This window comes from Asterias amurensis, chromosome 18 (genome assembly GCF_032118995.1).
Source record: "Asterias amurensis chromosome 18, ASM3211899v1".
NCBI lineage: Eukaryota > Metazoa > Echinodermata > Asteroidea > Forcipulatida > Asteriidae > Asterias > Asterias amurensis.
Window position 1 is genome coordinate 5,332,922 of NC_092665.1, and position 17,109 is coordinate 5,350,030.

Here is a 17,109-nt window from a genome sequence, read left to right on the forward strand (position 1 = left end):
TTGACGTTTTAGCCAGCGTATGTCAACGTAAGAAATTTTTAGCGAGTACGCTGGCGTACGTCGAATAATTATGGGTAAAGGCCCCGTCACACCTTGACGTTTAAGCCAGCGTATGCCGACGTATGACAATTTTGGCGACTACGCTGGTGTACGTCAAATAAGTTATGGACAACTTTGTATAAGTTAAGAGCACGATGACACACGCTGATATACACGACGATGTAAGGCGTGTGGCTCATAAAGGCACTGTCACACATTGACGTTTTAGTCAGCGTTTGCCGACGTATGCAAATTTTAGCGACTACGCTGGCGTAAGTCGAACAAGTTATGGGTAAGTTTTGTATAAGTTAAGAGCACGATGAAACACGCTGATATACACGTCAATGTAAGTCGTGTGGCTCATAAAGGCACTGTCACACATTGACGTTTTAGTCAGCGTATGCCGACGTTTGCAAATTTCTCTAAAACGTTGGCATACGCTGAACTACCGATGGATTTTTCAATTTTGAGCGTATACGAAGCGTATTCATAACGAGGTGGACGGATGCATACTGTAGAAGTAACTTACACAGAGCGTTTTCATAACGAATGCTTAGCGTGTTGACGGCGTTCACAACTTATGTTCTACGATGGTCCAACTACTGCATAGAGCGCGGGGGCAGCGTATTGCCGACGATCACATACAGTAGCCTATAAAGAGGGTGCCTCTCGACGATTGAAATAATAACTGCACTTGACATCGTATTAATCCTCATGCGAACCCAAATTGTATATACCGATTCACATAACTCTGCCAATACACCATTACATGGTAGCTGTAAGTTTAGAAACAAGTTTAGTAAGTTCTGTGGTCATCCGGAACACGTTAAATACGTTCGACGTAAGTTCAAAGCACATTACTCATATAGGTTATAAGAAATACGTTTTTGGTACGCTAGACATTATATCGACGTATGTCGACTTCTGAGAACCTTACAAGTAACGTGTGTGAACGTGCGTCATCGATTGTATAACGCACCTACAACTTATGCGGAACTTATGAACCACACGCTGGCACACTTAAGCCCTTTTCACACTACAGGTATTTCCCGGGAAACTCCCGGGAAATGTTAGTCGATCTGTTCACACTACAAAAATCCCGGGAAATAACATTTTCCCGGGAAATAATTTACCCAGTTAAGGGGTAGGGTTAAAGGAGTTAACCCCGGGAAAAACCGTTTGTTCCCGGGAAAAGCAGCTAGTGAGAACGAAAGCGGGTTTAACTTACCCCACCTTTTGCTTCTACTGTGTTGAGACGTCATTAATCTCGAAAGGTCACAGACGTAAAAAATAGCGCGCCAAATAATTCGCGTGGTAACAATAGCCCTTTTTTGTTTTTTCCTTCTGAAAGTGTTTACGTTTAGGTACGAAAATAAAAGTGAATAACATCTGTAATTTACAAATAAATATATGAATTAAAAAAATTGACCACGTGAATGGAATAGGAATAGAATAAATAGTTGGCGTGAACAAGCTTCCTTCTAGTACACACGCCATGTGTGTATGGTATTTCTTGTGTTGTCCAGAGTCAGATTTGAGTTCATCGATCGACATTGCTGTCTACAACCTGACAGTAAATATTTTAGCATAATTTGTTGCTCAATTTCTTACGATGGGTAGAAGTGACCGATGGAGTGATGATGAAATTTTGAAACTAGTTGCATTTTGGGCCGACGATGCAGTCCAAAAACAGCTAGATGGGCATAGGCCTACAAGACACGGGAAAGTTTTCTCAAAATTTGCTGACTGCCTGCGTGGTGCTGGGTACGAACGGACCCCTGCCCATTGCAAAAAAAAAAACTGAAAACCTTGGGTAAAAAAAGACTTTAGGTCGGTAGGATACTAGTTTTGTTTTTCAAGGCCTAAATATTTTCTATTGCATAAGTGTTCTATTGCAAACATTTCTTTTAGAAGAAATATACATTTAAAAGTCGTTATGAAGCCATGAAAAAAATGCTGGCCAATATAGGGATAAAGCCTATTCAGTGTTCTTTCTTTGCACGATGGGAAAACAGCACTGTTGATGTTGGAAGGGAAGAATGCTTCTTTTGCTTTCTACTTCTATTGTCAGATTGCGCAAAATCGACCATGCGGTATTTTTTTCTATAAAATCTTTAGTTATCTTGGCCCTTACATCATGGACATTATTATGCAATCCTTCGAAAATGCCATTCAAAGAATTGCTAGGCCTTACCTCAGGGTTGATTCCCTTAACCCTGCCCCTGAGCAGGGTGAATTATTTCCTGGGAAAACATCATTTCCTGGGAAATTCCCAGGAGTATTTTTGAAGTGTGAACAGATCAACCAAAAGTTCCCGGGAATTTTCCGGGAAATAACTATAGTGTGAACAGGCAAAAATTGAGATGAACGCCAACACAAAACCTCGGGGTAAAACACGGACACAAAAGTCCATTCAATTACAGTTCTCAAAAGAAAGAAAACAACTGTCGCAGAGTAGAAAGCTCCCTTTCGCTTTTTCTAATAGCAACTTGCTCCCACCACCAGTGGCCGCTCTTCATGGTAGACCAGATTGACCTTTGACCAATACTTCAGCAAGTGCCATGAAACTCGTCAATCGCACGACAAATTCCATACGATTGTTATACCGCATGTCTTTAAAACACTGTCACAGCAATCGTCTTCTCCTGACAAGACGCCAGCGACGTCTTCCCCGAACTGCAATACTTCTTCTCCGCCGTAATCACACAATATATTGGTATAACAACACGCAAATACACAATTTATGTGCAGCCATTTTGGGTCGCATGTGGTAAGGATTTTGCAGCCAGCCACGTGGCATTATGGGAACGGACTTCCGTCCACAAAACATTGTAACTTCCGCATGGGCTGACCTGTTTACCACATTTCCTGGGGTTTGATCGTAAGTGTGAAACGACCTTGCATATTCCCGGAAATAGTACTCCCGGGAGTTACCAAATTGGGATAGTGAGAACGGTTGCTGGGGTGGCGGTGGGGTTAAAAACTCCCGGAATTTTCCCGGGAGTTTATTTCCCGGGAAATGGCTCTGTAGTGTGAAAAGGGCTTTAGATTTTGTTGTGCATGCACCCAATTTCTCGACGACCTCGCCTTACTACGACGTACACGGCGTGTTTCAGCGTGCTCATAACTTATACAAAACTTACCCATAACTTATTCGACGTACGCCAGCGTATTCGCCCCAATTTTGTATACGTCGGCATACGCTTGCTAAAATTGCTAAAACGTCTAGGTGTGACAGGGCCTTAACATTCAATAGTAGTAACGTGCTTTGAACCTACCTCGAACGTATTTGACGTGCTCCGGACGACCACAGAACTTAATGAACGTGATTCTAACTTACATCTACCGTATAATGGCGTAATGGCAGCGTTTATGTGAATCGGATACAAATTGGGTTCGCGGGAGGATACTACATTGTCAAGTGCAGTTATTATTTCAATCGCCGAGAGGCACCCTCTTTGTAGGCAACTGGATGTGATCGCCGGCAATACGCTGCCGCGCGTTATGCAGTAGTTAGATTACCGTAGGACATAAGCTGTGAACGCTGTTAACAGGCTAAGCATTCGTTATTGAAACGTTCTAAGTAAGTTACTAATACGGTCTGCATACGTCCAACTCGTTATGAATAGGCTTTGTATACGCTCAAAATTGAAAATTCATCGAAAGTTCAGCGGATGCCAACGTTTAAGAGAAATTGTCATACGTCGGCATACGCTGACTAAAACGTCAAGGTGTGACAGTGCCGTAAGTTAAGATCACGGCTAAGTACGCCGATATACGTCTTTGGATTATGCTTTGAACCTATGTCGAAATTATTTGACGTGTTCCGGACGACCACTTTTGATGAAATTAAGTAGTGGCAGCGTATTGGGAAATCGGTATACACTAATTGGGTTCGAAGGAGAATACAGTGATGCCAAGTGCAGTTATTATTTCAAACGTCGAGGTACCATGCAATACGCTGCTGCGCGCTATGCAGTAGTTAGACTATTCGTAGATATCGTATCTTTTTACACGAGGAGAAATCCTCACAATGTAGACAAGTTGAGGAATCTTTCTTGGATTATAAAAAGAGCGAAGTGATACGGACTAGAGCTCAATGTATAGGGTGTTGGTTTTATCTCAAACAGTCACTGTGTTGCACCCTCTCTTGTTGATATAGAGGCATACGCGCCCCACCCTGTATCTTCCATGTAATTTTGTAATCTCTGTCAAGTCGAATCCGAGATCCAAAGCCGTCTATATGGAAATCGTTACTCTGGGTTGTATTGTCTAACCATGTCTCAGTGAAGGATACCAGAGTCTCTGTGTTTACGCATGTGATTAAACGAGCTCATCCATTTGGGGCATAGGGAACGGCAATGGACGATACCATTAATGGGAGAAAGATTCTATCGGTCTGATAAAATTTATTTCTCCTCACCACCTATATTTCCTCTTTTTCTACTTTTAAAGTTGTTTATTATTGTCTGACAGTTGTTTGGGTGTCATTCGGGAGCATTTCAACACGATATTCAATATGTTAAAGATCAAACGAGCCAACGGCACCCTGCCGTAAGCTAAGTAGGTACTCAAGTGTGTAGCGGTAGCCACTTTGTTGTGTGGAGCGATTATTTAGCTGAACACTTACGATCAATACGGCCAGGTACATAATTTAACACACACATGCTCATTCCAGCGAAACACAAATTGACTAAAACGTGGTTAATGTGGAAAGTAGCGATAACAGGTTCATAATTAACTATGATTTTTTATTTTTTGCCTTTTTCGGTAATATATAGCAAATTTTCTTGAAGATGTTTTCAAAGTGTTGAAATTATGCTGTTTTTCTCTATAAAATAGTTTTGGGAGAACAAACTCAGTATCGGGTGCCCAAACTTAGCAAGAAAAAGGAGGGTTAGATTTGTTTATCATTTGCTGCTCAAAACCAACCAAAAAGTAGGAGGGGTAGAATTGTTTATCCCTTGAAACTCAAACACGGCAAAATGTGCGATATATTGTAACAAATAAGTGGAATTTATCTATTTTTAAAACGTTAGCATAGCAAAATTAGATTGATTCGTAAAATCTACAGCATGTTTTTCACGATTTGGAGGATATAATGGTAATACAAAAACGTATTGCTTCAAAATCCTGTTTCGAGAGCAATTCTCAGACCATAATGAATATTTTAAGATACTTGACAAATAACCAAAAATAAACAGGTTCACAATTAACTAAACAATTTTTAGTTTTGTACTGTTTTTGGTAACATATAGCAACTTTTCTTGAAGATGTTTTCAAAATGTTAAAACTTTACTGTTTTTCTCCATAAAATACCTTTAGGAGAACAAAGTCAATATTGGGTACACAAACTTAGCCAAAAAGAGGAGGGGATAGTTTTGTTTATCCTTTGGTGCTTAAATCAAGCTGAAAAGTGGAAGGGATAGATTTGTTTGTCCTTTGCTGCTCAAAACCAACCGAAAAAGAGGAAGGGATAGATTGTATTATCCCTTGAAACTAAAACACGACAACGAGTGTGATATAATGCAACAAATACGTGTGATTTATCCATTTTGAAAAAAGTTACCATAGCAAAATTAGATTGAGTCGTAAAATCTACAGCATATTTTTCACGATTTGGAGTAAAAATTGTAAATTTTAAAGCAATTTACAGACCATAATGACAATTTTAAGCTGTAAATTGGTAAAATAACCAAATCTAAAAAAATACAGTTAAATATGAACCTGTTCGATAAAGAACTTCCACAAACACATGGATAACGTGAATAAATTGGAGCTGACAATAAACTGGTGGTCACCGCTAGAGCAGCGCCTATATATATATAATATCCTATTAAATTACAGATAAAGATTACCATAGCAACAGTGACCCTTCTTCTTGGTATTTTGCAAGTTCCGTTCATGGTGGCTAAAACAGCAGTTTCACCTGATCCGGAGACGACGTGTAACTCCTGCTGCCAGGGCCCAGCCGGTATACCTGGCATTCCCGGGTCAAATGGGAACCATGGTCAAGGGCTTGTAGGGTCCCCTGGTGAGGTAGGTCAACCTGGGGCTAAAGGAGACAAGGGGTCAGATGGACTAGTTGGTGAGCCAGGCGCTAAAGGGGATACTGGACTTAAGGGAGATCAAGGAGTCGGTCAACCAGGGAAACAAGGACCTCTAGGTCTGCCTGGGATGAATGGTCTGAATGGGGAGAGAGGTGAACCTGGACCAGCTGGACAGACCGGCGAAGCAGGTGAGCCCAGGGGAAATGGAGACATCGGGTCAGATGGACTGGTTGGTGCGCCAGGCGCTAAAGGGGATCATGGACTGAAGGGAGAGCAAGGAGTCGGTCAACAGGGCAGAAAGGGACTTCGAGGTCTGTCTGGGATGAATGGTCTGAAGGGGGAGAGAGGTGAACCTGGACCAGCTGGACAGACCGGCGAAACAGGTGAGCCCGGGGGAAATGGAGACATCGGGTCAGATGGACTGGTTGGTGCGCCAGGCGCTAAAGGGGATCAAGGACTGAAGGGAGAGCAAGGAGTCGGTCAACAGGGCAGAAAGGGACTTCGAGGTCTGTCTGGGATGAATGGTCTGAAGGGGGAGAGAGGTGAACCTGGACCAGCTGGACAGACCGGCGAAGCAGGTGAGCCCGGGGGAAATGGAGACATCGGGTCAGATGGACTGGTTGGTGCGCCAGGCGCTAAAGGGGATCATGGACTGAAGGGAGAGCAAGGAGTCGGTCAACAGGGCAGAAAGGGACTTCGAGGTCTGTCTGGGATGAATGGTCTGAAGGGGGAGAGAGGTGAACCTGGACCAGCTGGACAGACTGGTGAAGCAGGTGAATGTAGTTCGCGACGGTCCGCCTTCACTGCAGTGAGGAATACCGGCTTCAACCCCACATCCAACTGGGATCCTTTGCCTTTTGACGAGTTATTGTTTTCAGAGGAAGGGACTGATTTCAACTTGAATAACGGCATGTTTACGTGTAATCTTCCTGGGGTATACGTATTGAAGTTCTCAGTCTTAAAAATTGCAAGTGGGTCTTACCTATGGGTCAGGCTGAAGAAGAACGGTAACACCATTGTTGCAGGGCATGTACACGCTGCAGGTAATCATCCAGTGAGCAGCAGTGCAGTGATTCCCCTGCACTACGGAGATCAAGTTCACTTAGCTGTACGCGGTCAAGTAAGTAGTGACCCTGACCATAACACGTCTTTTACTGGATTCCTGCTGTACGAAATCTAAATCAACCATAAAAACACACGGAAACGATTACGATAAACTAATATGCAACTATATAGTTTTTAAAAATATAATAATAATGAGTTAATTGTGGAAAATCGAACGTGTGTTTAGATGAATCGAATAAAATTACTTTATTATTAATTGTTTTATTATTTGCAGGACAATAAGTATGAAAAAGACGTTTTATTTGAACACTTGATTTTGCAAACGTGTATTGTGACAAAAACTTTCAACGTGTTTTTGTCACGTAAACAGTGCTATAAATATCAGTTCATCCCTTTTTGAGTTTATTACATTTTCGGGAAAGTTATATATTTCTGCCGCCAGTAATTCCGTCCGAGGGTGCAATGATGAGTCCTTGAAACCATGATGAGTCCATAAAATGCAAAATGAAACTACGAAACAAAAAAATTACAGTTTATTAAACAGTACATAAAAACAACTGTCACTTCAGATTCCTTGATACGGACTTAGACTAATAATTCATTGTGGCTGCCGATTGTGCCGGCAATTTTAATTCAAACGTTTTAAATTGGTGGAAAAAGCTGTACCCTGTTGAAGCAACAAAGAACAAATAATTCACAAAACAACTGGTAACGGTTATCTTCTGTTGATATCTTTGTTAATAACCAATACTTATTCTAGTAAACTAATGATAACTTGTGATCGAAAAGACACAGCGTTGTAAAGTTACCGGAAGACGTTTCCTTTGTGTCTTCTTTTCCCGAACACGTCTCGATATGGTGAAATATATAACACTTCCTCGTAGTTTTGCGTTTGTTTGTTTTAACATGAGAGAGCACTTTTTTGTAAATGCAGATGAAACATTGGGTTTCATTTTGAACCACCTTTGTATAAAACATGTGATGATGTCACAATATTATGTTAAAGAGGGGATGTACATGTCGGTACAGTGGTTGCTTTAACCGTCAAAATGAAATTGAAACCAATCTTGCTATAAAAAGGTATACTAACAAAATACACCATCTTAGTGTGAACTTGGAAAATATAATTTTCCTCGGAATACGAGCTAGTTACACAATATTGCATTTTATCTTGATCTCCCTTACTACAGAAAAGTGTCGTTGGCAGTAAAAATTAAAGACAGTGGACACTCTCGGTAATTTTCAAAGACTAGTCTTCTCACTTGGTGAATCTCAACATATATGCATAAAATAATAAACCTGTGAAAATTTGAGCTCAATCGGTCGTCGAAGTTGCGAGATAATAATGAAAGAAAAAACACCCTTGTCACTCGAAGTTGTGTGCTTTCAGATGCTTGATTTCGAGACCTCAGATTTTGAACCTGAGGTCTCGATATCAAACTCGTGGAAAATTACTTCTTTCTCGACAACTACGTCACTTCAGAGGGAGCCGCTTCTCACAATGTTTTATATAGGTTTTCTCGGTCAATTTCGGAAAATGAACAGCCTATTCTGTTTCGCACGAAATCGAATGCTACTAAAAAAGGGTCATTAAATTTCATTTTAAGACTAGTTAAATCTACTTTTACGTAATTCGATTTAAAAAAATAACCATTCAATTTAACAATTCATCGAAGCTGCATTCAAATTCGCAGGAGTGTTTTTAAGGCGTGTGTTTAGTCATTCAATTTCATTTTGAGGCAGTCAATTCTGATATTTGTGCAGTCTTAAAAACGCTTGGTTAACCTGTTGTTTCCTACGTTAAAGGCATGCGGTTAATTTGTTGGCACTTTTGGACATAATATGCCAAGATGTCTGGCACGCCAACAGATGGTTGGTGAATATTTACAAAAAACAACAACTTGAAAAACATTTAAGAAAAAAGAAAAGAAAAAAACATTCAAACACATTCAAATGACAGGTCTTGGACAGTTAACCATTGAAGGTCACCCGAAAAAATAAAGAAGAAAACAACCCTTATGGGGCCCAAGGTAAAGTCTATACTGGAAACATAAAATAAAGAAAAGGTTCGCTCGATTTAAAAGTGAAGGTACGAAACGGTTTGCCTTATACAGTTTATCTGTTTATTTGTATTTCTTTAGTCGTACTTATTTTAATCCTCGGTGAGCGAAATTGATTGCCTTTTTACGAAATTGAAAATGATTAAATCAGCAAAATCTCTAGTCAAACCAGCTTTGCTAAGTTGAATGATGATTGTGTGTCATGAAAAAGAATGGGCGTGCTAGGAACTTGAATGCCCCACAACGAAATTGAATGACCGAATTCTGAATTTGAAACGCATTAAAAACCGGAGAGGCAAAATAGCTTTAATTCGAACGCATGAAAATTAAATTGGCTGCTCATTTGCTGAATATGACAGAGAAAACCTATACTATCGACCTTCCCCATTACTCGTTACGAATTGAGGTCTTATGCTAATAATTATTTGGAGTAATTACCAATAGTGTCCACTGCCTTTAAACATTAACGTAAACAAGTCGTCAATAAAACTCATTATTGATGTTTGAATTAACATTAGAATACATAACTTATTAATTGATACATATATTAAATACAAAAAGTGTTTTCCTAAATAAACTAGTATCCATTGTATAAGAAGTTAAGATCGATGTCATAGTTTTAGAAATAGTCAGGTACCACTTGAATGTTTTAATTACACTGAAAAAATGAAAATTTACGCCGTATCAGTCGATCGTTTTGGTTTTTGTGTTTGGAGTTTTTACTGGATATTCATAAAAACCTTTGACAGTTTCGCTACTCCTATTGGTGGAGATCGCGTCACGTGGGTGTGTATAAACCTTTGTTTATGACCGGTAAAAAGTGTTAATTTATGGGCGTGACACGCGACCTTGCACCTGTTCTTATAAGACAGTTTCTTCATTCCTATTGGTCGAGAGCAAAAGCTGAAAAGTTGTGCTACATCACGCGATACGCGCGATGCGCACAGCATTCCCTTGTAAGGAGTTGTTTACCCGAGGGCGGCGAAGGGCTTTACCATTTCATAGCTGGAGGGGTGTTGTGTTGAAAGAAATCATTTAACAATTATAATGTTGGCATTTATTTTATTTTTTTGGTCAAAAAATGATGATGTTTTTGACCGCAAAGGTATTTATGAATGGCAACCAAAGTGCGTTGAATCGGTTTCTTTATAATTTACCTCTTCACAACACATTGATTCCCTTATAAAACTACAGTTATTGGTAAATACAATTTACGATCTGAAATAATTTTCCTGACACTGTTTTAACGCATTTTGTCGAAAGCTACAGCACCTCAGCAAGTAATAATTTCAGGGAAACTTTCTACCATTATTTCTTCAGACAGTGCAAATTTAATGTAAATCAGTGAACAGTGTGTTTGTGTCCTACAAAAAAAGTATCCGAACCCTTAACATTGAAATCATCAGACTCAAGTTGTTATGTCAAATAGTTCAGAGCACGTTTTTTGAAATGACACAATGGTATAATAATAATTGCTATACAACAGCTTGCCCCGCACAATTAAGTAATGTTAAGCATTATTTTCTTATAGTCATGAATTATATAAGTTGTACAAGCTCATCAGCCCTTCCCAGTGATGCTAGATGAGACCGGTTGGGTCGAGCAAATCGGTCCAAGTGCCTCATTCAAAAGCACATGGATTGACTGACTTACGCACTTTCGAATTGGACATAAACCCTGAACAATTAAACCCTTGTCACCTCTCCATGTACACAACCAACAATCTATAGGTGCGTTCGTTTGGCTTCCCTGGGTCGACCACGGTCTACCCCCGGTACGTTCGAATAGCTTTGACGCCATTCCTTTGGATCACCCGGGTCAGCCCCCAGTGCCCTGCTTGTGGAGTGGGTCACTTGGGGGTGACCCGATTAGCATGACTTCACCACGAGAGGGCGAGTGTGCTCGTTCTATTAGCTCTCGTCAGGGGCTCACCCGAGTGAGCACCGCGGGTAGACCCAGGACAGCTAATCGAACGTACCCTATGTAGTCTGAATATCTGCATCACACTTCGAGGCACGTGACCATAGACCGGCCTCCAAACCGGCGTGTTTTTTTCACTTTTTACCTAAAGATACGCGGTCAAATTATACACCAACATTACATGCAAGTTCATGCACATTGTATGTATAGCATACATACACCACACATGTGGGCACACAACATGCGGGCGGCCGAAAGTAAGCTTTCCATATCTGTGTTTTGATTGGTCGACCGAGATTACCTCAGACAAATCAAAACAAGCCCGAAGATGGTTGCATCCAATTAAAGACGTCTCTCCTTGGTAGACACCGTGAAACGAGACACCGGCTTGGCCGGCGCCGAGGAACTACGCTAGTTCATGCTGGATCGGAACATCTGGAGAGAAACCACTGGGCATGCTCGGGCATGCTCGAGCTTCTACATGGCGCTCGACTTGATGCTGATGTATCCAATGGAATCACTGGATCTGAATAGCAGGTACCTGTCTTTAAAGACAGGGTCCCAGTCTTCAATCTAAGGCTGCGTTTGTTTAGCTTCCCTGGGTCGACCCCGATCTGCCCCTGGTACAATTTCAATTTGAACGGCGCGTTTACGTGTAATGTGCCTGCTTGGGGTATACGTATTGATGTTTTCAGTCTTAAAACACCAAGTGGGCCTTACCTATACCGTGTGTCTCAAAAAAATCTATACACTTTTGAAATGGCTGCCGAATGAAAAGTATATGATTCTGGGGGAAAAGGTTTAGGTGTATGGATAGCTTATGGACTCAACTTCCACATGACACCATAGAGTCTGAAAATAATTCATGATTGTGTGAGCAATGCTCACGTTTGAAAATAAGGCTGCGCAGGAATTAGCCTTCCCTTTGTGAGAGAAGGCCTTTGTAGCTTACACAATTCAATCTAAGATTTCAGCTACTTCAGGTCAATGGGTAACCTGAAGAAGTAGCCAACATCTTTGACATTCCTGTTTTCAAAAAAAACGTACCATTGAACAATCTTTGTACATAATCCCCATCTGATTATTAAGAAAACCAATGAAATGTTAAAATCATCTTCCAATAACTGAAATGCGGGATGAAGGTTTTTATTCAAAGTCACAGATGTTAAAAAACAAACACAGTTTGTATTAAACATGGAAATTGCTACATGTACTATCACACCATCGCGACTCACATGAAGACACCACTGAGTCTACCGGGGAAAGTTACAATGCCACAAGAACAAAAAAATGCATTTCCTGTTCACTTATGAATATAAAATAAATGGTTTAACAAACCATAAACTTCATTCAGCAAACTTAAACTGATCGTATTTGAGCATGAATTTATTACGTCACCCTCAATTTTGTAAGCTCTCAAATTGGAAGGCTAATTCCTGCACAGCCTTATTTTAAACACTTCACAAAAGTGAGCAGTGCTCACCCAGCCATGATCTATTTTAGGAACTTTTGGTGTCATATGAAAGTTGAGACCATAAGCTATCCATAAAAAAACATTTTTCCCCCAGAATCGTTTTTTTTTTTTCATTCGGCAGCCATTTCAAAAGTGTATATTTTTTTTGAGACACCCGGTATGTCCTGCTTAAGAAGAACGGTAACATCATTGTTTCAGGGGGTATACAGGCTGCAGGTAATCATCAAGTGAGCAACAGTGCAGTGATTCCCCTGCTCTATGGAGATCAAGTTCACTTAGCTGTAGACGGTCAAGTATATAGTAACTCTTACCATTACAGTCTTTTACAGGAGTCCTGTTGTACCAAATCTAAATCAGGCATAACACGCACAGAAACGTTTTAATGTCTTAGACAACGTTGAATGTGTTTCAAAATAGAATAAACAATAGTTAGTTGTGTTTAGATGGGGCAGTTTGTTCAGATGAATATAATAAATCAACAGTTATTTTAATGCGTGTATGACAATTAGTTTGATAGCAGACGTTATATTTTAAAGCGTGATTTTCTAAACGTGTTTATTGTGACGAAAACTTTTAAAAACTGTAATGTTACGTTAACATTGCTATAAGTATCAGTTTATCCTTCTTTTTGAGTTGATCACATTTTCGGGAAAATTTGATACGTCTTCTTTCCAAGGTTGATTTCCAAGGGTGCATTATGAAGTACTTGATGACGACTCTAAACCTTTTAATTTTTCCCCCAAAAAAGTAAAAAAAAATGGATTACAAGAAAAAATATCAGGACAGTTTAACAAATAGTAAAGAAAAACAAAAGCAGGTCACCTTCCTTGATACAGACTGAGACTGCAAAGACATAATTCATGATGGCCGCCTGTTTCGCCGGCCATTTTGAATTCCACAAGGTTAAATTGTTGAATAGAGCTGTACCCTGTTTAAGCAACAAAAACAAAGCAAAAACTGGTAACAGTATTCTTCTGTTGATATATTGGTGTATGAACAATACTTATTATGTTAAACTTTTGATAACTTGTGATCAAAAGGATACAGCGTTGTCAAGTAACCGGAAGACATTTCTTTTGTGCCGTATTTTTCCCGAACACGTCTCGATATGGTGAAGTGTACCTTCCTCATAGTTTTGCGTTTGTTTGTTTTTACAGGAGAGAGCTTTTTTTTAATGCAGATGAAACATTGGGTATTCGTTTTGAACTACCTCTGTATAAAACATTTGATGGTGTCGCAATAACTTGTCAAAGAGGGGAAGGTACATTTCTGTACAGCGACATGGTTTACCTGTCAAAACGGCATGAAACCAATCTTGCTGTAAGAAGGTTACCAACAAAAATACACCATTTTATTGTGAACTTGGACAATATAATGTTCCTCTTTGATTGTGACTTAATCTTTCGGAATACGAGCTGTTTAGTATACATACACCACACACGTGGACACATAGCATGCGGGTGGCCGAAAGTAAGCTTTCCATATCTGTGTTTTGATTGGTCGACTGAGGTTACCTCAGACAAATCAAACCAAGCCAAGATACGGTAGCATTCACTGCATTTATCAAATTTAAGACGTCTCTCCTTCGTAGACACCCTTATTCGAGACACCGGCTTGGCCAGCGCTGAGGAACTACGCTCCTGCATGCTGGATCGGAACATCTGGAGAGAAATCACTGGGCAGGCTCGAGCTCCCACATGGCGCTCGACTTGATGTTGATTTATCCATTGATAGCATTGTATCCAATTGTATCTGAATAGCAGGTACCTGTCTTTGTCTTTGCGGATAAAGACATGGTCCCAGTCTGCAATCTATGGGGAGTTCGTTTAGCTTCCCTGGGTCGACCCCGGTCTGCCCCCGTTACGTTCTAATAGCTTTAACGTCATTCCAGGGGTTCACCCGGGTCAGCCCCCAGTGCCCTGCTTGTGGAGTCGATTAGCTCTTGTCACGGGCTCACCCGAGTGAGCACCGCGGGGTCGACTAATGGAAGCTTATCGAACGCACCCTATGTATACTGCAAACTGTAAGAAAATACACATAGAGGGCCACAGCGCCCTGTGTTGTAATGAAAATATATTTACAAAGCGCCCTCTATGTATAATTTATCAAAAATGTGTAATGTGAGGTGTTTGCAGATCCGGACATTGGTTGTGTGTGTGCTCAATTACAAAGCGCCCTCTTTTGCTTCAATTTACTACAAACGTACAGTGTACGGTGTTGTAACTCAGACTACAATCTGGGCCATTGCCCCCCCCCCCCTGCCCCCTTTCAATGATGGTTCTTACTGCCAGTCTTCTGCGTCACACTCAACATTGAGAGGGGTGGGGGCGAAGGCAGGGGAGACATTGTTTATTGTCAGTAGGAAGTAGACAGGGAATGGTTTCATAAAACTGCAAACAAACGAAATGACCTGGCCCCTCCTGTCTTCCCCAGACTGTTAGGGGCCGCAGTTAACGAAGAGCCGGAGTGTCATTGATGTTTTTTCAGGCATTTCTTCTAGTATAATAAGTATTAATTAACCAGTTTCCAGGTCCCGAGATGGCCTGTGTCACAAACGGACCATTTCGCTGCTCGGCTCAAATTACAACAGACCTATTATCGTTTGCACACGTAGAGGGGCAATCCAACGAATAATAAAAATAATAATAACATCGAAGTATCTTCCAACAAGGTACCCAATTGAGTATATACAAACTTTCATTATTTTTTTTTTTATTGAAATGATAAATTCTGAGAACCAATTATTTAGCACCTTATAAGGGTTTACAAGGTGCTACGGCGCATCAGCAGCCACAGCCAGGAACACCAAGGCGAGCCCTTTTTTTTCTTTTCGATAAGTGCACTGGGATATTTTACATGCGTTACACAACACATGTGGCCAACGACTTTACGTTCCATGCGAAAGGCGATGTTATAAGTGTCACGACTCGGGATTCGAACCCACACTCTACTGATCAGAAACACCAGAGTTTGACATCGGTGGTCAAAACCGTTCGGCAACGACACTTCTGTTTATAATATCAATTATAAACAGTTTGAACACTCCAAAGGCGTTCTCATTTAATTGCTTAAAAAAAAAAATTAAATTTGTTCATTTACCGATTTAGTTCAGCAAACTTACACTATTATTCAGTTGATCAACTAATGTGCAGTTTGATCTAATCTGATACCTTACGGGCGAATACATAATAAAAGGAGAGGATCAACTTACAAATGATCAACCCTACCAGCTACGAAAACACAATTGCTATAAATGTTGTTATTCTTACAATTTTTACAGATGAAGATTACGTTAGCAGTGGCCATTGTTTTGGCTTTTATGCAAGTTCAGTTCCTGGTGGCTACAGCAGCAGTTTCACCTGATTCGGGAATGACGTGTAACTCTTGCTGCCAGGGCCCAGCCGGTATACCGGGAATCCCTGGATCTAATGGGAACCATGGTCAAGGACTTGTAGGCCCCAGAGGTGATGCTGGCTCTCCTGGTGAGGTAGGTCAACCCGGGGTTAAAGGAGACAAGGGGTCAGATGGACTGGTTGGTGAGCCAGGCGCTAAAGGGGAACATGGACTGAAGGGAGAGCAAGGAGTCGGTCTACCAGGGAAACAAGGACCTCAAGGTCTGCCTGGGATGAATGGTTTGAAGGGGGAGAGAGGTGAACCTGGACCAGCTGGACAGACTGGTGAAGCAGGTCAATGTAGTACGCGACGGTCCGCCTTCACTGCAGTGAGGAATACCGGCTTCAGCCCTACATCCTCCTATGATCTTCTGCCCTTTGAAGAGTTATTGTTTTCAGAGGAAGGGACTGTTTTCAACTTGAATAACGGCACGTTTACGTGTAATGTGCCTGGGGTATACGTATTGGTGTTCTCAGTCATGAAATCATCAAGTGATTCTCGCCTCTATGTCTACCTGAGCAAGAACGGTAACATCATTGTTTCAGGGGGTATACAGGCTGCAGGTAATCATCAAGTGAGCAACAGTGCAGTGATTCCCCTGCACTACGGAGATCAAGTTTACTTAGCTGTATACGGTCAAGTATATGGTGCCTCTGACCATTACACGTCTTTTACTGGATTCCTGCTGTACGAAATCTAAATCAAACATAAAAGCAAACGAAAACGTGTTAATGTTTAAGACAACGCTTTAAATAAACTAATATGCAACTATATAGTTTTTAAAAAAATAATAATAACGAGTTAATCGTGGAAAATCGAACGTGTATTTAGATGAATCGAATAAAATTACTTTATTATTAATTGTTTTATTATTTGCAAGACAATAAATATGGAAAAGACGTTTTATTTGAACACTTGATTCTGCAATACGTGTATTGTGACAAAAACTTCCAACGTGTTTTTGTCACATAAACAGTGCTATAAATATCAGTTCATCCCTTTTTTTGAGTTTATTACATTTTCGGTAAAGTTTGAAATTTCTGCAGCCTGTAATTCCGTCCGAGGGTGCAATGATGAGTCCTTGAAACCATGATGAGTCCATAAAATG

General features: G+C 40.6%; 1 protein-coding gene and 1 pseudogene across 1 annotated transcript; one reads left to right on the plus strand and one right to left on the minus strand.

Annotated features, from left to right (window-relative positions):
- LOC139950945 (alkaline phosphatase-like) overlaps positions 1–17,109 on the minus strand; it is a 446,069-nt pseudogene that overhangs the window by 31,715 nt on the left and 397,245 nt on the right.
- On the plus strand, positions 359–16,701 carry LOC139950891 (uncharacterized). The gene is made up of 4 exons (XM_071949736.1): positions 359–385; positions 5,887–6,241; positions 6,632–7,132; positions 15,935–16,701. The coding sequence occupies exons 1-4, from the start codon at positions 359–361 to the stop codon at positions 16,699–16,701; spliced, it is 1,650 nt and encodes a 549-aa protein (XP_071805837.1).